The sequence below is a fragment of the Notechis scutatus genome, chromosome 2, assembly GCF_049901735.1.
Source record: "Notechis scutatus isolate UNSWTSFEM ecotype Mainland chromosome 2, rNotScu1.2, whole genome shotgun sequence".
Lineage (NCBI taxonomy): Eukaryota > Metazoa > Chordata > Lepidosauria > Squamata > Elapidae > Notechis > Notechis scutatus.
This window is the reverse complement of record NC_142010.1, coordinates 214,009,263-214,030,047: the sequence shown is the minus strand read 5'-3', so window position 1 is coordinate 214,030,047 and position 20,785 is coordinate 214,009,263. Positions and strand designations below refer to the sequence as shown.

General features: G+C 39.2%; 2 protein-coding genes across 7 annotated transcripts in view; one reads left to right on the top strand and one right to left on the bottom strand.

Annotated features, from left to right (window-relative positions):
- SNX24 (sorting nexin 24) overlaps nucleotides 1–12,245 on the top strand; it is a 91,210-nt gene extending 78,965 nt beyond the window's left edge. For 2 of the 6 annotated variants that reach the window (XR_015748111.1, XM_087958016.1), the window contains exons 7-8: nucleotides 389–455; nucleotides 11,830–12,245. Coding sequence is in view for 4 of the 6 variants with exons in the window: in XM_087958016.1 (XP_087814142.1) it covers nucleotides 389–455; nucleotides 11,830–12,085 (323 nt within the window). In the remaining 2 variants the exon portion in view is untranslated. Of the gene's footprint in view, nucleotides 1–388; nucleotides 1,466–2,869; nucleotides 3,528–11,829 lie in introns of those variants that run through there. The other 4 variants (XM_026673660.2, XM_026673668.2, XM_087958018.1 and 1 more) reach the window with 3 other exon arrangements.
- On the bottom strand, nucleotides 1,342–18,333 carry PPIC (peptidylprolyl isomerase C). The gene is made up of 5 exons (XM_026673649.2): nucleotides 18,161–18,333; nucleotides 6,135–6,248; nucleotides 4,691–4,784; nucleotides 3,813–3,997; nucleotides 1,342–3,118 (listed from the first exon to the last, which is right to left on the bottom strand). The coding sequence occupies exons 1-5, from the start codon at nucleotides 18,269–18,271 to the stop codon at nucleotides 2,984–2,986; spliced, it is 639 nt and encodes a 212-aa protein (XP_026529434.1). The 5' UTR covers nucleotides 18,272–18,333; the 3' UTR covers nucleotides 1,342–2,983.
- Between the last annotated feature and the right edge of the window lie 2,452 nt (nucleotides 18,334–20,785).

Sequence of the window (20,785 nt, the reverse complement as noted above, 5' to 3'; positions counted from 1 at the left end):
CTGCGGACTATTCCCAGTAGAAATCTTGGAATTCCTTCAAGTGTATTGAGATTTTTGTTAGAAATTGAATTGCCAGTGTAATCCATCTTCCTTGTGAGAAAAGATTCAGATAAAGAGCTGGAGCCTAGCAGCATTAAGTATTAGAACATCCCTTTAAATCAATAAGCTACAAATCTGGCAGGGCATTCAAGCAATGCCCAGTGCTACACTAAAGTGGGTTCCTGCTGAAACAGCATTACCAATAACAAATTCTGAGCACAGATAAAGAGGGTGCTGATGCAATATCCTAAATTATATCAGGCTTTGCCTTGTTAGGTTCTACAAAAACATTTATATTGTATTGACATATGTAAGAAAGCAGTTTTTCTTCTCTCTCTTTTTTCCCCAGATGACTTTCCAAATGTAGTTGTTGAAGGCATTCTCCATGGATTGTTTTATCCTCACCTACAACCCAGGTAGAAAATGGGTTTCGATGGAAAATAATCGGAGTAAATTCAAATTATGTTCCTCAATGCAAAGTTTTGGAGGCTTTTTTTTTTTAAAAAAAAGTAAAAGTCAAAATACTGAAGCATGACATCCATACACGAAGATGGAACTTTTTGGGATTTTTTAATTGTATCACTAAAAATGGCTGCTTTTCAAGATTATGAATGGGGGGGAAATGCTACTTGGTTGAGCCTGTATACTAAACTCTGAATACTTAAATTTTAAAACAGCTGACAAATGCCAAATTACACTAACTTTCATCATGTATTTATAATTTTTGTGTCTGTGATAAATCATTATCCTAATTCTTTTGTCTCAGCATTGTATCCACTGCTGGCAGCGGATACATAAAATATAATAGCATGTATGACTAAAAATGTAAGTTAAAAAATAACTACCAAAACTGGAGACGCAATATAAGCTCAGTGTATCAGTATTTCTGATGTTATATCACATGAGTATTATTTTAGGAATAGAGATGGGTATATTCTAGCAGTTTGGTTCAGTTTTAATTTATGTCATAAACTCAGGTGCAATGCTTTTATTAGCCTATGCTTAATATCATTTTGAAAATTTTGTTAATTTCTAACCTTTTGTAATAGAAATAATAATGAACATGATTAATAAAAATAATTAGCCAGTCCAAGGGCAGTTCAACTTCACTATCCTTTTTACAGCTCCTGGAATTTCCCCTAATTTTATGTGCTAAAAATTGAGCAATTTTCCAAAAGTTTGAGATGGAAGCACATAAAAAATGTACTCAAAACTATACCAATATACATTAACATAATTTAAGAATAAGAAACCATTAGCAGACCAGAGGAAAAAAATGAAAATAATGCTTCTGCCCAAATGTATGTTAAAAATCTGTCCATTTTAATTTCATCCCCAAAGGTTTGTCTATACTATCAACTGTGCAAATGAACATTGTTTCTCAACATGTAAAATTCAGAATAAAACCAAAAACACAGTGAAATAATGCACGTCTCTAAAAATGCTAATTTGTTGGTCATATGTCCATCCACCACTTGGTCAGTTTTGAGTATTTGTGCCGTAGCTGGGTAATATTGAGGATGGACCTGTAACATACTATACTGCTTAACATGGGGGATTCATGTCTACTATAGCAATTATTACTCTGTGCCAATGGGTAGTTGGCACAGCAGAGCATGTTCTGGTTGTCCCCTTCAAATACAGTTGCAGTCAAAGGTGTTTTCGTATCTCTCAGTTGTCCTGGCAGATCATTCTTGGGGCAGCGTTAAATTGGCCACTGGTATGAACTTTAACCAATGTTAAAATGACTTCCTGTGCCATTGGGGATTTTCCATCTTCTCTGTCAGCGATACTGTCAAACCTTATCAAGCAGTAGATATTATTGCTCAGAGAGGCAACAGCAGGTGCAGACAGTACATTCACATCCTCTTCAAAGCAGCTTTCCTGCCTTGGCTCCAAATACTGTGAACCTGTCAAGAAGAGTCTTCTTAAAAATACCTTCATTTTTTGAAGTCCATTTGCCTGTCACCCAGGAGAGAATTTTCTCCAATGCTGAATAAAATTCAATTCCCCATTTCATTCAATCCCAACATTTTTCCACTGTCTTGAAACAAGTCTAGACTTTTATGATCAAGCCTTTTCATTCTGAATTGGTTTAATAGTGATAGATTCGTGTTTTTCTCCTTATTGTTAGCTGTAATGAATATGGGCAGAAATATGGAAAATAATTTATGACAATAAATGATACTCTTGTCTTCATTTATATTATTACTATTGTGTTAGGTATAGAAAATGAAAATATATTTACATCTTTTAAAACTAATTGGTCTGGATTAGTAAAAAAATATGCATGACAAAATAGAGCATTGCTTAAAACAGGTGGTTTTCACCGGTAGTTTAATATTTGTACATAAGGTAAGTAAACAAGATTTAAATGATAAAATAAAAATAATATGTAACTATAATAATGACATATTTTGCATTTTGACAAATTCAAACCAAAATTGGAAATGAACTATTTTAATAAATGATATCTATGTATTGTTGAAAGGTATGATGCAAGGCATTTGTTATGTCAGTATAATTTGTTCAATTACATAGTAATTCTTTCTTGTCTATTTTCATATTAATAAATTAGGAAATCCACACAATATGTGCTAAAGAAGTGCCAGTTGAATTAGGAAGGTTTTTGTTCAAAGTTTTAAAATTACTACGCAAAGACATTAAAAATATTCATAAGATGAATACTAATAAACAAAGAACAAGGGGCTATAAACATTTGTAGTATATACTGTAAAAACATCTCCGTGTCAATCTCTTTAAATCAACACTTATGAAATGTTTTACCCTAGAAAGGCAATATCATAGCATTTCTTCATTTAATACGCAGGTATTTTCTGTTACCTGCAAGGTCAAGTTGTACAGCTTCTGCAAAGTATTTTCTGATAGAAGCCTCACACAATGATAACCAGACATGATTGCAGCTCAGTTGCTCCTATTTCTGTCAACTTCTCCAATCATCTACTTCAACCACAAAAGGTTCTTTTACATCTATTTTTCCACTGTTAATGATCATACAGTCCTGAAGAGGCTGGTCATAGTCATCTGTTGCCTGAAGTTCAATATCATGTACTACGGACTAAAGAGAGTGTGGTTTTTGATGAAAAGGAAAAACTAGGTATGAAACACAACAATAAATAAAACACGTGCTACATTCTAAATTTTGTGATATTTTTCACTTTAGAGGTTTTAAATTTCTACATGCTCATCACCATGCAATCTATTTTTCTGTCCTAATTATTTCTACAACAAAGTAAACAGAAAGGGAATAAAAAAAGAAAAATAAAACAACTCCTTTACAATAAATTCCTCATTTCAAAGTTATTTACATAAATGGCCTTTCAGTCAAAAAATCAACTCTGCATCACAGCTATGATCAGATATAATGATAAGGCTTGCATTCTAGAAGAAACTTAATTTGAGAGAAAGCTGTCTCCTTTGCTGTAGCTCTGTACAACTTCTGAATCATTAAAATAATATAAACACTATACGACCTACAATCTTATTGACAAATAAAACTAAACCCCTTCTTGGTATTTTGCAAAGGGAAGAAGGATAAGAAATTCTTTCTTGATTATGAAAATAAAACAACAGGTAATTATCACTAACTAGGAAATTACACAATCCTTGTTCCATCAATAAGAAGATGCTTCTTCTAAGCATTGTTAACTTTTCATTGGAAGTATGCAATTGATACACTTTTAGAACCAAAGAAACTTACTCAGAACAGTATTCTATTTCTAATAAATAAAACCATTTAAGATTTCACCTACCATTCCATCAATGACTTTTCCAAATACTACATGTTTTCCATCTAACCAGCCAGGCTTTGTTACAGCAATGAAGAACTGGGAGCCGTTAGTGTCTGGGCCGGAATTAGCCATGCTGACCCAACCAATGCCATAGTGCTTCAGTTTGAAGTTTTCATCAGGAAACCTATCTCCGTAGATGCTTCTTCCTAGATGAAAAAATACTGGTTTTCCTCAGAAGAAGCAAGGCTATTAAAAGCATTGTTTAGAAAGTTTTACAATACAGGACTCTCACTGATAGAGCTATGCAAAATGTATTCAACAGTGTAAAGTCAAATTAGTTTAAGGGAAATTGCTGCTAAGCAAACATTTAACAGTATGAGTAGATATATGTGTGCAGATGTGTGTTTTAATACATACTGCATGATGTATGTACAGGATGATGCACAGTTCCAAAATTTTATAGTATGTTATATTTAAAGAGAAATGTTTTTATTCTTATAATATGCCATAGATAGATGGGTGGGTGGATGGATGGATGAACAATAAGGGTGCATATGATATAGCTTGTTTATTCATTTATTTATATTTCATTGCTGTAGCCTTCCATCTCAATCAAGTGACTCTGACAGCAAACAGTGCAAAAACAATGAAAAACTGTCAAAAATAAACATACACAGCAATCAAGAGAATTATAACAATTGTCAGTGAAGCCAAGAAATGAGGCCCTTAATTCAGGACCAGATGGCTATATTTTTAAAGCCTCATGACAGGCCAATAAAGTTGAGCCTATTCTAATCTGTGAAGGTTGATCCAAAAGGCTGGGTCTACAACAGTCAAGACACATTTTCTAGTATTTGGACCTGGCAACATGAATATTTTCTTTAAAAAAGCAGTGTTACCTCCAGTGCCATCTCCAGCTGTAAAGTCACCTCCTTGAATCATAAAATCTTTGATTACGCGATGAAATTTGCTTCCTTTATAACCAATTCCTTTCTAGAATTTAAAATGACACAGTTGCAGTTCAGCAAAGTTATTACAATTAACGATGGCTGCAATTAAATATTTAACAAGACAAGTATATTTAAATGAGTGGGAAAAATCAGAACATCCTGTTAGTGATGATCAGATCTACCCACCCAAAGCTTAATTTTGACCAACTCTTTCTATATGAGATTCATTATTTTTCATCATTAATTGTATTTTATCACATTTGGATGGCCGCTTGACTCTGTTACTTGGTAAATTGAATGCTGTGCCTTTGACAGCCAACACTTTTCTCAAAAAAGTCAGATCACGGTTCTTTCAGTAAGAGGAATTTACTTATGGGTTTGTTCCCAAAAGAGGCCACCCAAAATCAACATTTATAATATTATAAACATATAATGATACTGCTGCTTGATGCTATGATGTATGATCTCTTTAGATTTTTTTAAAAAGATCAAGCTCTAGAAAGTTTGAATTTTTGAATGACTGTTGTATAACTGCTTGTTTGAGACCAACAAAGGAGAACATTTGTAGCTCAGGGTTGAAATGAGGGGTCCTTGGTGCTCTCTGAGGTTGTTTTCTTGCAGATGTTTCATTACCCAAACTAGATAATATCATCAGTAGCTGATATTACCTAGTTTGGGTAATGAAACATCTGCAAGAAAACAACCAACCTCAGAGAGCACCAAGGACCACTGCTTGTTTGAGAATCAAGTATGGGAACAAAACCTAATATGCACTCCAGACTGAACAACGAATCCTGCCATCAAAGAAAATCTTAGCAAATAATTATCTAGAGCAAAATCTTGAGAATTTGGGCTGGCTGTGTTGAGCAGCTTTTGCACATTCTAAGACTTCAACTTTTTCATATGTGTCTCTACATGAGGTCACACGAGACACCCCCCCCTTTCCCACTGTAAATTTAGTGCTGAAAGGTTTAGCTGGAGATCATCACAAGTCTCCAAACTTAAGAAAGATAAAAGAATTGTTCCTCACAGTAACTTGCTAAGGAACCCAATGCAATGGCCAAATATGACAACCTTTCATTGAAACTGAAGGGAAAGGCTTACTTTTTTTCTGATGATTATACTGCCATAACAAACCAGTTTCCACTTCTATTTACAAAGATTGAAATTTGGGGTTCAACAGACTAGCTTGCTATCCCCATGCATCAAACCAGTCAGGCCTGGACGATTTTCAAGACATCAACTCTGAACTGAAAAGGAAACCTTGAACTCTTGCTAGAAAATTATGGATCAGTCACTACTAATATTAGATAAATAAGAACATTACTACTACTAAGCACATATATTTCTTTTTTCTTTTATATAAAAAGTAAGCTTTTAAAAAAGCCCTTACCTCTCCAGTTGCAAGTTTAATGAAGTTTTCTACTGTCTTCGGTACTACTTTTCCAAATAAGCCAATTACAATTCTTCCAGCATTTCTGTCACCAATCTGTATATCAAAAAAAACCTGGAAATTTTCAAAAGTGGAAAAAAGAATGTCAATATGATATATCATCATTAGGCTAGCCTATTTATATTAGTTATTTACTAGAAGATAAACAGCTGCATTCTAATGTGCTTTTCAGGTTGTAGAAGGAACTTTTCTAATCTTTGAGCAGCAAAAAGCTTTTTGGTTTACCATTTCTCCATATTTTCTCCCACTTCTCTGGACTATATTTATAGCATGGGGAATGCCCACTCTATCAGTCTCATGCTACCTATTTCTGAATGTAAAGAAATATTAGCTAAACTTGTTTTCCATCTTAACTATGCATGTATGTAACCAAGGCTTATACTTTTATAACCTTCCTATATTATGATCTCAGGGCTGTGTCAGATGGATTACAAGTTAAGAAATATAACTATAAGTAAGCCATAGAGCCAAATGTAACAATTCCTGACTCCCTAACATAAATACTCTTCAATATCTAGCCATGCTTCCCAATACTCTAAGCTGTAAATCCTTTCCTTTATTTTTTTAAGTTTCTAATGAAGATTCAAAACTATGTGTCTACTCAGAACATTCAATTCTCACTGGACTGTGTTTGGGTAGTAAAGGGTTTTTTTGTTTATCCACTTAACAGAGTTTTAAAGAACAAACTTTTTCAAACTTCATCATTTGCATCAAAAGTTGCTATTTCTCAATGTTTCTCAGTGGTTCCATTTTGGTTCCTATCAATAGTCAAGCTGTCCAAGTTCACTATTAAAGGAAAATGTCAGCCTTCAAGATTTTCTCCCTTTGCTTTGCATCTTTCGGCTGTCATAAGTAACAGGGGGAGGAGGGGGGAATGGTTATGGGAAGTGAGCTAGAAGTGTTACAAATCAGAACTGTATAAGCTGGGGGGGAGTAGATTCTTGCTTAGGTTTCTATCCTAAGAAGGATAGAGTTGCAGCTGCAACTCTTTATCAAAATATGTCAAGGTCAACAGACAGAGGCCTCATCACCACCTGGAGATACCCACATGATGATATACACAACTTTTAATTGGATGAGCCAATTGAACTATTGGGGGTGAAAACGTTGCCATTGCTTTGTATAGGTGATTTACACGCCCATTTTCTCAGATTCAGAATTCTTTTGTTGCTACCACTTGATTTCCAGTAAAAGATATCTTTTCTCTGATTAAAAAAGTCTAAGTATTTCTTTCTTGGATTTTGAATGTCAGCACCAGCTGACATTATTCTGAATCTCCCCATTACCAGCCCACCCGGAGAATTAATAAATTTTCTTCCGAGGGGGTCTGAACACAATGTCAAATCCAGCCAGCAACCAAGAAGACCTGGGAGCAGCTGGAGGACAAGATTCTCTGCTGTTAGAGGCAGCAGGGAAGCTGACTTGTTAGCAGAATTTTGAATGGAGCACCAGCTGACAGTTGGCGAAAAACCAGCTGTAAAACCCAAATGGTCCCTGGGAGTCGGCTGGAAGGATCCTGAGCAAAAGCCTCCTCCAGGAGTGACCACTACCCGTCAGCGTGGAAGAGAGGAGCCATGGCAAGAGAAGGAATGAAAGAATTTTCTACTAACTCAAGCCTTGCATCTTCTAAATGAAGCTATCGGAGAACCTCAAACTGATCAAAGGTATGAGGGAGAGGAGGGGGAGCCAGCCCCAGCCAGAAGAATTAGAGCAGCCACCCCCATAAATCAACCTGGGCAAGCGCAACAGGCAGCAGCAGCCCAGGGGCCCCCAGTGGGGGGAGTAATTGCCAGAAAACGTAGAACTCCAAAGGTGCCTCCGTTGGAAGAAAATATGGGGGTGGGGATCCCAAGGAGTTAGGATTTTTCCTGGCACAAGTCTGGAGCCATATAGAAGAATATGGAGGGGATTTTTCCTCAGAAGCAGCCAAAGTTAGATGTGTTACCAGGGCTCTGGAGGGAACAGCTGCAAAGTGGATAGTGACTTTGCATAATGATAATGCCCCCCAGCTGATGAATTATGATCTGTTCATGACTGCGCTGCGGGCCAGATTTGAGGACCCATTTGCTGAACACAAGGCCAGGATTAGGATGAAGACCATAAATCGGGGCAGAGATCAGTGGCCAACTACACCCAGGGATTTAGAGAGCTGGCGTGTCATATTCGAGGCTGGTCCCAGGGAGCCCTGATAGAAGCTTTTAAAGATGAGTTGAATGAAGAAGTATATCAAAGCTGTATTGCCAGAAGAGACCCCAGTGAGCTGCAGCTGTGGTACGTGCTGGCAGCAGAGGTGGAAATTGATCTGACCCAAAACAGACACCAGGGGGGGGCCTTGGTTGGAGCAAGTCCTCCCCCATCAGCTCTCGAGAAGCCTTAAAACCTCAAAAGGGAGGAATGGCGGCAAAACCCAAGACCACTGCATGCTTCCGATGTGGGAAGGAAGGCCACTGGGCTGCAGACTGCCGTGCCAAACTAGAGCCAAAGGGGGCGCCAGGAGGAGGAAAAAAACTTGAAAAAACCCCAGCAAAGCCTCGCGAAACGGCACTTAAAGCAGAGGAGGTTGTAGAGATCGCCCCTCCAAAAGGAGAGGAGCTGGGACCTCCAACTTCCTCTGAAGAGAGTGAATCCGAATCGGAAGATGACTCACTGGTAAGTCCAAACAAGGGCCCTATGACCATTCCAGTGAGATTAACGGTACCCACATTGGGAGTCAAAGGGGAAATGCTGGCCTTGTTAGACTCTGGGTGCACAAGGTGCGTAATCAGCTCAGAGGTAGTAGAGAAAATGGGCTTAGGGTTAAAGACTTTAAAAACGCCCATAGCCTTTTGCCAACTGGATGGATTGGTAGCTGGAGGCGGCCCTGCACATTTCATAACGGAACCAATAGAAATGATGATAGAGAAGCATAGAGAGACTTTGTGTTTTATTGTGGCTCCTGGGATGGAGCGCCCCCTAATACTGGGTTTGCCCTGGCTCCGGAAATGGAACCCTCACGTCGATTGGAGGAGAGGGTCATTGCGCATACATACTGACCAATGCCCAGAAGGGGAGGGGCAATCTCAACCAAAACTCAAGAATCCCACTGAGCTGGCCTCCACTGGCACCAAGAGCCTGAAGGGGGAGGAGAAAATTCCAGAGGAATATTGGGACTTAAAGGAGGTATTCAGTGAAAAGGCCTCGGATGAGCTTCCGCCCATGGCTCAACAGATTGCAGTATTGAAATTTTACCCGGGGTGAAACTCCCAAAACCGAAACTGTACTCGATGACACTGCGGGAGCTAGAAGAGCTGCGGTCATTTATCGATAAGAATTTGGAACGTGGTTTCATCCAACCTGCTAGACCCCGGGTAGCAGCCCCAGTATTGTTCCGTGAAAAGAAAGATGGCTCCCTTCGTTTATGTGTTGACTACAGAAACCTCAACGCCATTTCGGTGGAGAACATGTACCCCCTCCCCTTGATGAAGGATATGTTGGCCCACTTGGCCAAAGGGAAAATTTTTGCAAAACTCGACTTAAGAGAAGCATACTACTGAGTTCGAATTAAGGAAGGGGATGAATGGAAAACTGCTTTTAACTGCCCCATGGGTGGTTTCCAATTCAACGTTCTTCCATTTGGCCTACAGGGGGCCCCTGCAGTATTCATGCAAATGATCAATCAGGTGTTGCATGAACATCTATACAAAGGGGTGTTGGTTTATCTTGATGATATTCTTACCTACATGGAGACTCGTGATGAACATGTGAAACTAGTGCGGTCGGTTCTGGAAAAACTTTGAGCTGCTGAGCTGTATGCAAAGTTGTCCAAGTGTGAATTCCACCAGGAAAAAATTGACTATTTAGGCTATCGCATCTCACATGATGGCATAGAAAAGGATCTGGGGAAGGTTCGTGCCGTTTTGGAATGGGCCCCTCCCCGCACCAGGAAACAACTCCAAAGTTTCTTGGGATTTGCTAATTTTTACTGTCAATTTATCCCTGCTTTTGCGAAGATTGCAATGCCTATCACAAATCTCCTAAAAACCAAAGGGAAGGTGAAACCGAAGCCTAGTAAACCACTGGAGCGGTCTGTGTAGTACGGCCTATTGTCCCAACCAAACAGTTGGCAGCTCCAGTGGTTACCAGAGCCCAGAAGAAGAAGGAGGTTGATTTATCAAATGATTTGACTGCACAATTAAGAGATGCTCAAAAACTTGATGATTGGTTCCTTGCTCACTCAAATAACTGTACGGTTAGAGATGGGTTGGCATGGGTGGGGGCCAAATTATATGTGCCAGCAAAGCTGAGAAACCAAATATTACAGCAAACTCATGACTCTAAAGCTGCTGGACATTTTGGATTCGTGAAAACCTTACAGTTGGTTAAAACGCAATTTTGGTGGCCTACCTTGAAAAAGGACATTGAGACTTATGTGGCTAGCTGTCCTATCTGTGCCTCAGCCAAACGGCCTCCTGGTAAACCAGCAGGCTTACTACAAAATGTGGCAAGACCAACGGCTCAATGGAAGGAAATTTCTATGGATTTTATAGTGGAATTACCTGAAAGTGGGGGGAATACAGTTATTTGGGTAGTAACCGATTTGTTTTCCAAACAGGTACATTTCGTACCTTGTCCGAAAATCCCATCTGCGAAAACGTTGGCTAAACTGTTTATTTTACATATCTACAGGTTACATGGGGTTCCTGAACGCATAATCTCAGACAGGGATGTCCAGTTTACCTCAAACTTTTGGAAGGAGTTCCTGAAATTATTGGGCTCCACCCAGGGCTTAAGTTCCGCCCACCACCCACAAACCAATGCGGCTTGTAAGAGGACTAACTCGGTATTGGAACAATATCTTCAATGTTATATAAATTATCAGCAAGATAATTGGGCTGACCTATTGCCATTTGCTGAGGTGGCATATAATAATTCGGTACATAGTAGTACTGGGTTTACTCCGTTTAAAGTGGCTTCGGAACAAGACTTTGTACCCATACCCGAGCTTCCACGGGAGAAACCTAACATTCAGTCATTAGATGAATGGATAACACAGTTCCAGCTTACCTGGCCGGTTACCCGTAAAGCATTAGATGATGCTCATCAAACTCAAAAAATTTGTAGACAAAAAGAGAACTCCACAAAAACCATATCAAGTGGGTGACAAGGTCTTTTTATCCACCAGGTATTTGTAGACCACACATGTCAAAAAAGCTTGGACCTAAGTATGTTGGACCCTTCTCAATTGAACGAATTGTGAACCCTATGGCAGTCCAACTGAAATTATCAAAAACTCTTCGACGGATCCATCCTGTTTTCCATGTTAGTTTATTAAAACCTGAACATACCTCCGACTTGAGACCAACTCAGGTTGATCCCCCTGTACCATTACAAATTGAAGCTGAACATTTTGAAGTTAAAGAAATTTTGGATTCTCGAAAACGAAGGGGTCGACTCCAATATTTGGTTGCTTGGAAACATTTTCCTCCTTCCCAGGCTGAGTGGATGAATGAGAAGGATGTTAGAGCTCCTACACTTATCAAGGCATTTCGTACTAAATATCCTGATAAACCCTAAAAATTAGCATGATGCTGTTACATGTGTATTTTCTATTACCTTCTATTTTTATCTTTTTTTAGGACTAACGTCTCTTTTCTAGGAGGGCCGAATGTCAGCCTTCAAGATTTTCTCCCTTTGCTTTGCATCTTTCGGCTGTCATAAGTAACAGGGGGAGGAGGGGGCAATGGTTATGGGAAGTGAGCTGGAGGTGTTACAAATCAGAACTGTATAAGCTGGGGGGGGGTAGATTCTTGCTTAGGTTTCTATCCTATGCTATGTGCAGCTGCAACTCTTTATCAAAATATGTCAAGGTCAACGGACAGAGGCCTCATCACCACCTGGAGATACCCACATGATGATACACACAACTTTTAATTGGATGAGCCAATTGAACTTTTGGGGGTGGGAACGTTGCCATTGCTTTGTATAGGTGATTTACATACCCATTTTCTCAGATTCAGAATTCTTTTGTTGCTACCACTTGATTTCCAGTAAAAGATATCTTTTCTGATTAAAGGAGTCTAAGTATTTCTTTCTTGGATTTTGAATGGAGCACCAGCTGACAGAAACAATATTCAGTTATTATAAACGATCACAATTGAGCCCAAAATTTATGCTGTTAAGTGAGACATTTGTTATGTGAGTTTTGCCCCATTTTATGATCTTTCTTGCCACAATTGCTAAGTGAATCATTGCAGTTGTTAAATTAGTAACACAGTTGTTAAGTAACTCTGGCTTCCCCATTGACTTTGCCTGTCAGAAGTTTGCAAAAGCTGATTACATGACCCAGGACATGGCAACTCTCATAAATATGAACCAGTTGCCAAGCATCTGAATTTTGATCACAAAACCCCGGGGGCTGCTGCAGTGCACGGAAGTGTGAAAAATGGTCATAAGTCACTTTTTTCAGTGCCGTTGTACCTTTGAACGGTCACTAAACAAACTGTTGTAAATCGAGGACTACCTGTATTAAGTGACAATGATTTTTCACTTAACACACAACTACTTAATTTAAATGTTATGATTTAGAGAAGGAAAACACTACAAGTTTTTCCTTTAAAAATAAATTAAAATGGCAATTAAAAACCACATGTTACCTAGTGAATACATATCCTGCCCAACTACACAGGATGTTGCATATAATTTTATTTCTCAAAACTACCTGCCTTTCCTACACATCATGGTCCTAGCAAAAGCTAAGAAGTTAGCTGAGGAGCCATCTTGTCCCAATTACCTCAGTATATCCCATCAGGCAGACAGGAGTATTTAGGTACCTCATCAACTAAATAATTTTTACTGGTGGGGTCTCTGCCACTGCCCCACCCCCATGCAATATCTTTCCCCCAGAGGTGTGGTTGGTACTCATTTTTTTTTTATCTTCTGAAAGAGCGGGAAGACTTGGCCCTGCCCTTTGGCATAAGGATCGAAGGCAGGGTTCATGAAGACCTCCCACTGGGATGCTTAAGGGCTGAAGGCACTCCCTGCCATCTTTTAACTTGAATGTTTTTTATTCTGTTCTTCACTTTGTTTTAATTTAGTTTTTAATTATGTCTCTTTTATACAGTTTTATGGATTCTATTTGTAAACTGCCCAGAGTCATTTGTGTGGTGAGATCGGCTGTATTTTAAAGTATTTATAAAACGAGATTCAAGCTTCACTGACTGTCCATTGGCTAGAAAGCAATACACTGAAGAATATTAAGCCATGATGGATGAGCTTTGTTAATTGATACCAGAATGTCAATCTTTTTAAGATCATGGTGTCCACTGGGGTATGATCTCATAATGTCTGTCCTAAGCTCTCTTTCAGAAATATGTTAGGAAAGCAGAATAGGAAGGAGGGGTGGCAAAGCAGAGAAATGATTCAGGTTTCAGGACTCCAGAATTAGAACCTGGAGTTAAAGGTAGGGGCTCTTGAGTTTGGAAGCACAGATGGTTATATGATTACATTAACTGCATATGCTGCAAAACAGGTATAAACATTAAGTGATATTAAAGGATGCATAAATATATCCATGATTCTATTATGCTTTTCTTTTAAATGTCTATTTCAAGAAAAATCAGGATTCCTCATCAACTGGTCTTGATCTGATACCTATTGAAGCTTACTATTTATTATAGTGACTAACTCTACACAGTAAGGGAATTACAAATCCTCCTATCATCTGCGGATTGTCAAATGTTAGAACACACCTGGCTTTTGTTCTTTTTTGCTCCAGCTAAATAACCAAGGCATAATGGTATCCCATATTTCTACATAAAATAAAACTACTGCCCAATGGACTAATTAAATAATATAAATATTGAGAATAATATAAATATTTAGACAATTAGTAAAAAAAAAACCTGCTACTTCAGGTCTCTTTACCAAGGTTTGTTAATAACAAGAAATATATTTTTCTTTATATATTCAATTTCTATAGCACACCATCTCAACTAAGAGACTATGGGTTGCTTACATTATGTTTGCGTTATCTCATTTTTAATTTAAAAAACCACTAGTTTAATTTTTTAATAATTAATTTAACAGCATTGTATTACACAAGCGTGACACCAAGCAGTAAAAGATTTTCACTAAGCATGATTTATGAACAGAAGCAATGAATAACCTATGGCAGTGGTGGCTAACCTTTTTGGTCTCCTGTGGCAAAAATTGTGAATGTACTTGCACGCTCATGTTTGCATGCCAGCACCCAGAAGGCAATGCGCGCATCCCACCCTCCCTACGCATGTGTATGCAATCCCCATCCCACCCCTCCAGCCGTCCCCTTACCTGCACTGCGCCTCAGCTGATTTTCGGCCAGTTTGAGGCCTTTTTCAGCCTCCCAGAGGCTTGAGGAAGGCTTCTGCAGGCAGAAAACTAGGCCCGTTTAGTCACTTCTGGTATTTCCGGAAAAACAGAAAGTGATGAAACAGGCCTAGTTTTTGGCCTGAAAAACCTGCAGAAGCCTTCCTCCTCAAGCCTCTGAGAGGCCGAAAAAGGCCTCAAACCGGCCAAAAATCAGCTATGAGGCATGCACATGCGCAGTGAGGCAAGTTTGCAGCTTGTGTGCCGGCACAAATGGCTCTGCATGCCACCTGTGACATGTATGCCATAGGTTCGCCATCACAGACCTATGGGCTTAAAATATAAAAATATATTTTGAAACCATACTTGCTACTGGCTTCATGAGCATAGGCAAATAGGAACAAATGTATGTATATTCTTTTTGGTGCTCCATTCACACTCTAGCCAATCCACTGAGATACAAAGCAAGAGCAGTTAAGAGAAAAGTAGCAAATATTACTTTGCTTCGTTGCAAACTTTTTTTTTGGCAAATACTATACACTTCTAGAGAAGTGGATAATAAATACATAGTCCATGCAGGACCAGAGTCACTTCTTGTCTAAAATTCTCCCCTTCTACCATGAAATTTAATAAAGTAAAAACAAATTGATAGGAAACTACTCTTTCAGGGCAAACAAATTTTAAGAAAAAACAAGAATAGTATTTTTTTAAGTGGTAAGGTTAGAAACCTATCTTTTGGGGGGGGGGGGCTGCTCAAGATTTTTCCTTGCTTCTTGTTCTTAGCATGTAAAAACATTCTGTAGAAGTATATGAAGAGACACATCTTAAGAAATAATTTGAAAGCATGGAAGCAAAAAGGCTTGTTCCTCTCATCTTGTTAAGCAGCTGTCACTAAACACTGTTAACAAATTATATTGATAAATCTTGGTGTGGGTTCCTCTGTTCATATACACACATGCACACTGAAAGAATAACCTGAGACAAGTAAATTTAAAATTATTGACCTTACATTTACCTATTTTCTTCATAATGATATCATCTTCTTTAAATTTAAGGGATGTGCGTTTAAGGGATAAATCTTCCAGTCACAATTTCCAATGTTGTATGGCCTTAAGAAAGTCTATAGTCTTTAACCCAAATTCAACTGTAAGGCCACAGTATAACTACTACATGCCTCCAGAAGATTGATGCTTTAAAACAGATCAATGATATGTATCCAACAACGATCTTCCTCTAACTATAAAAACTTGATTCTTCCTCTATAGGAAGTATTTATCTCAAGTTCATTCCAGTTCCTTCGTCCACAAACATATTCACACAGGGTCCTCACTACTGACTTCAAGTGTCATTTGACTTCAAGTATCATATGACTTTAAGTATCAGCCATTACTGAAGCAATGTATAATGTAATGTAAGTAATTATAAAAAAGATGTTGAGACTCTAGAATAAGTGCAGAGAAGAGCAACCAGGATGATTAAGGGACTGGAGACTAAGGCATATGAAGAACGGTTATAGGAAATGGGCTTGGCTAGTCTAGGGAAGAGAAGGACCAGGGGAGACATGATAGCAGTCTTTCAATATTTGATGGGCTGCCACAGAGAGGAAGGAGTCAAGCTATTTTCTAAAGTGCCTGTAGGCCAGACAAGGAATAATGGATGGAAACTGAACAAGGAGAAGTTTAATCTGGAAATAAGGAGAAACTTTCTGACAGTTAGAACAACCAACCAATGGAACAGCTTGCCCTCGGAAGTTGTGGGAGTGTCATCACTTGAGACCTTCAAGAAGAGATTGGACTGCCATTTGTCAGAAATGGTGTAGGGTCTCCCACTTGGGTGGGGGGGTTGGACTAGATGACCTAAAAGGTCCCTTCCAACTCTGATTATCTGTATCTAATGTAAAGCCTCCCCTCGTTAATGTTATTTCAGTGGAACAATACTTTAATGCTTCTAGAATGTACTAAAGCTCATTCTCTCTATCCACTAATTGCAGTACAAAAAAAAAAAAATACTACAAACATGGCCAACATTTATCTTTAGCTATTTTGGATGTAAGTCTTAATGTATGAACATTGTATAACATATCATTAATAAAACAGATGATGACAAAATTATGGACTGGAATCTTTCCAGCTCTTACTAGCCAAGTTGTAGACCTTTGTTTTGGAAATGGGAATAGCTCTTTCTGCATGGAAAATTGAATTAAACTGGGGGTGGATTGTACCAACTGTCTATTAGTGGTTCTGACACTAATCAGTGTGCTATAGTTCTTTCTACTGTTCCTGATAACAAGCATCAGATGACTCCATTTATATTATTTTTGGGGTGGAGTACTCCATTTTGAATACTCCATGGGCTACCTCGGATACTGATTGCTATAGCTTTTTCCTGCCAACTGTCCTTCCTTGCAATAGATACGATTTGAAAGTGTATGTGAAATTGGCAAGATGTTTGCCAATCTCCTATTTTAGCCCTAGCAAAAGGAAGACAAGTAGACCTGTGTACAAAGAGAGCTCATCCTATAGGCCAGTGGGATGGAGGACACACTCTGGAATGAAGCAAGAGGGTGTTATCTTAGCATAGTCCTTCTCACTTATTCTACACCCCTCCTCTGTTCCACTGACCTGGTCAGCTATACTATTTTTTGACACATCTATACTGTTCTTCCAGTAAGCGGAAATAGCCCAGGTACCAATAACCTTAACAAAGGTATGCAGGAACTGTTAAGAAAGGGAAAAAAAAGAGAGAACTTGGTTCTGAGAGAGAGGAAAGCCTAAGAAATTAAAAATAATCCTTACTCTGTTTGATGTGAAGGAGAGCAAAGAAAAACTTTGGCAAACTACAAAATTCTGTGACTGTTGTTTACAAGAACAAAGTACAGGTAGTCCTCGAGTTATGACCACAACTGAACCCAAAAGTTATGTCAGTCAAACTTTAAAAAGTCTAATGCCTCCATCCTGGTGTCCCATGCTCTTCTACTACATCCTGAGGACAGCAGTACTGACCTTACACAAAAGCAGAAGTTACCCATTACTGGGAAGATAGTGGTCAAATGACAAAGTCAATGAAGGCACAAGAGGGATGGACAGAGAGGAATATAAAATTGGTGCAGATAAGATCACCTTTATTGTCATTTTTTACAGTGGGCACCCTGGCACATATTAAAAGTGAAATTCTGTTGCCTGTTCTCAAAATGCTCACACATACATAACACACATTTAGACATGCTATGTACATACATACGTATATACCTACACCCATACATACAAATACATACAAATCCTGATCCATCTTGAATGCTCAGCGGAAAGAGAAAGCCTGAGAGTTCATAAGGTTGATACTGCATGGAAGGGGGGAAAAAAAACCTGCATGCTGTCCAGGTTTCTGCCAATTCAAGCGGGGTTTTGCAGATGCCGCTACAAAACCTTACAGATCGTGAATGAGGAAAAAGGCGGGGGGGGGGAGTAAAAGAAACAAGCCAGAATGGGGAAACGCCTCGGAAACCGTGGAGGAGAAGCACACCGCACGGCAGAACGGCTTTAAGCTCCCAAAGTTAACTTTTCAACCTCTGCAACGAGAAGGGAGATGGGAAGGGGAGGGACCGATCCGTCCTGCACTCTGGCTCCTCACTTCAGGGCGATAGTCACCTTAGCGGTCACGGTTGGTCCTCGCTTTCGGACGGCGTCGGCCCCCGGAAGGCGCTCCCAGGCGCCCCAGAAAAGACACAGGAGCAGCAATCGCGGCGCCAGGCGGCCCATCCTCCAGTCCTCTCCGCGACGGGCCAGCGCCTGCGCGGCTCTCCCTCGCGGCTGACACTGTGGCAGGGGCGGAGCAGTGCGGAGGGAAAGGCGGGGACGGTGCTTCCAGTTGCGAAGGAGCCGGTTCCCATGCTTTCTGTTCCGCGGGGGGCTGCGGCGGATGGCCTATTTGCCTGGCCTAGGGGAGGGGGGTCCCGGCTGAGGGTGCGCGTGTGGAGCTCCGGCGTTCAACTTTGAACGTCATTCAAATGCCATGTTAGCTTGGGGGGGGGGACTTGTGGACCTGAGGATTAAAATTATTAGAGTTAGAATTAGGGAATGAATTAGAATTAGAATAGAGCTAGAAGGGACCTTGAAGGTCTGCTAGTCCAGCCCCCTGCTCAAGCAGGAGAACCTATACTATTTCAGACAAGTGACTGTCCAGTCTCTTCTTAAAAGCTTCCAGTGATGGAGCGCCCACAATTTCTGAAGACAAGCTATTCAAGATGGAGAACTTATAGGATGGTCCTAACCTCCTGATTTTGGAATGAAATAAATGGGCCTTATTGCCCTTTTTTTTTTTTTTTTTTTGGCCCAAAACAAATTGGATGTTATTCAGAAGCAATTATTTATTGTGTTTTATCCTAAATATTAGTACAGGTAGATATCCAGCTAGCAGCTGTTGCAAGATAAAAATACAACGAATTTCTCCTATAATTTAAAATATTTTAATGTAATATAACATGCGTTTAAGAAGGTTTGTGTAAAACCTACTGCAGCTTATATTACAGTGTGGACTGTTCCTATCCAGCCTAGGGAGGAAATCCTATCTTATTTCAGAACATTGCTTTAGTTTGCTCATCACAAAAGATCCTCAGCATGCCAAGAATGGATTCCAAACCTCTGGAATTGATTCTGGCATTTTATTTTTAGCACACAGCTTTCTCCTACAAACTCTCTCTGTGTGTGTGTGTGTGTGCGCATGAGGATCTGTTTTTAGAAGTGGTTTGTTATTGCCTTCTTCCTGGGGCTGACGGAAAGTGACTGGCTCAAGATCATCCAGCTGTCTTTGTGCCCAAGGCAGGACTCATGCTGTTTTGGTTTCTAACCTGATACATTAATCACTACAGCAAACGATCTTTCTTTATATTGTTAGTCTCCTAAACCCAGTCAAGGTCCTAAAGGCAAATTAAAAATTAAAAAAAAATGTTTTGTTTCTTGGTTATATGATTTTGGCTTCCTAGTTAAAATTCAGTACCTGAATTTATTAGATGGAGAGAGAGAAAGAGAAACCTGAAGCATTGTTAAATAAATGTTGCTGATTGGGATTTTTGCCCAATTTATATCATATTAATTAGGCTATAGCATATTGCAAGATCTGAACAATCAAAGGATGATTACCAGGGTGACTGGAGTAACATTTTAGAAACAGGAAATGTTGAAAGAAATCAATGTCAACCAGATGGTACCTTCTAATCAGTAACAGCTATGGTTTTAAGCCAGATTTTATTTTAGTTAACTATCATAGATTCTCTCACAGGAGTTGGCCCTTTGCTTACAGGCCATGACAGGCAGGGGTGGGATTCAAATTTTTTAACAACCGGTTCTGTGGGCGTGGCTTAGTCGGTGGGCATGGCTTGGTGGTCATGTGACTGGCTGGGCGTGGCCAACTCAATATCACATTGAGGCATGCATCTCCTCGCCTGGCGCCTCATGACGGGATGCTGCACCAGTCGTAAGTGTGAAAAACGGTCATAAGTCACTTTTTTCAGTGCCATTGTAACTTTGAATGGTCACTCCACACAAGCAAAGGAAAAAAAAAAACTCCAGAGAAGTTCCAGAGACAGGAAGCCTAGTCATGCCAAGAATGTAATAAGGGTTAATGGAGAGGCAGTTTCTGTAAGCAACACCCGAATGTTTCCTTCCTGCCTTCCTTACAGGATTAAGCCAGTAATTTCTTCTAACAAACGGTACTCCAAACTGCTTCGAATGTCAGTTCTAGCAAATAGGTGCCAACCTGTAGAATCCGACCCCTGATGACAGGCAAACAATAAAGTTACAAGTAAACTTAATACAGTTGTTGTGATATATAATATCAGCATATAAACCCTGAAAAGTTTAATGTAAACATGGGCCACAATTTAGAAGCAATTCAACACTTACTGTAGAATAGACAAAAAGAACTGGATGTGGAAGCCTTTGCAAAACTGGATCATCTTGTAATATACTTTGCAGATATTTTCCTGGCATCTTTTTCTTAAAAAGTTTTTTCTCTTTTTTGCTCTTTTTTATCAGTTTGACATACAAATAAATTATAATTACTTATTGACAGTTGCTATTTTAACAGATGACACTGATAGATTTTGTAACACTTTGAAATTGAATGAAGTATAAAGAAAGGGTATGTTTAACATATAATGATGCTATGTTCTGCTTTGTGTGAAATACATAATATTTCCATTAAACCCTTTTGAACATGTCTCTATGCTGCAATTTATCTTATAGATAAAGAAATATTTCAACGGCAAACTCTAG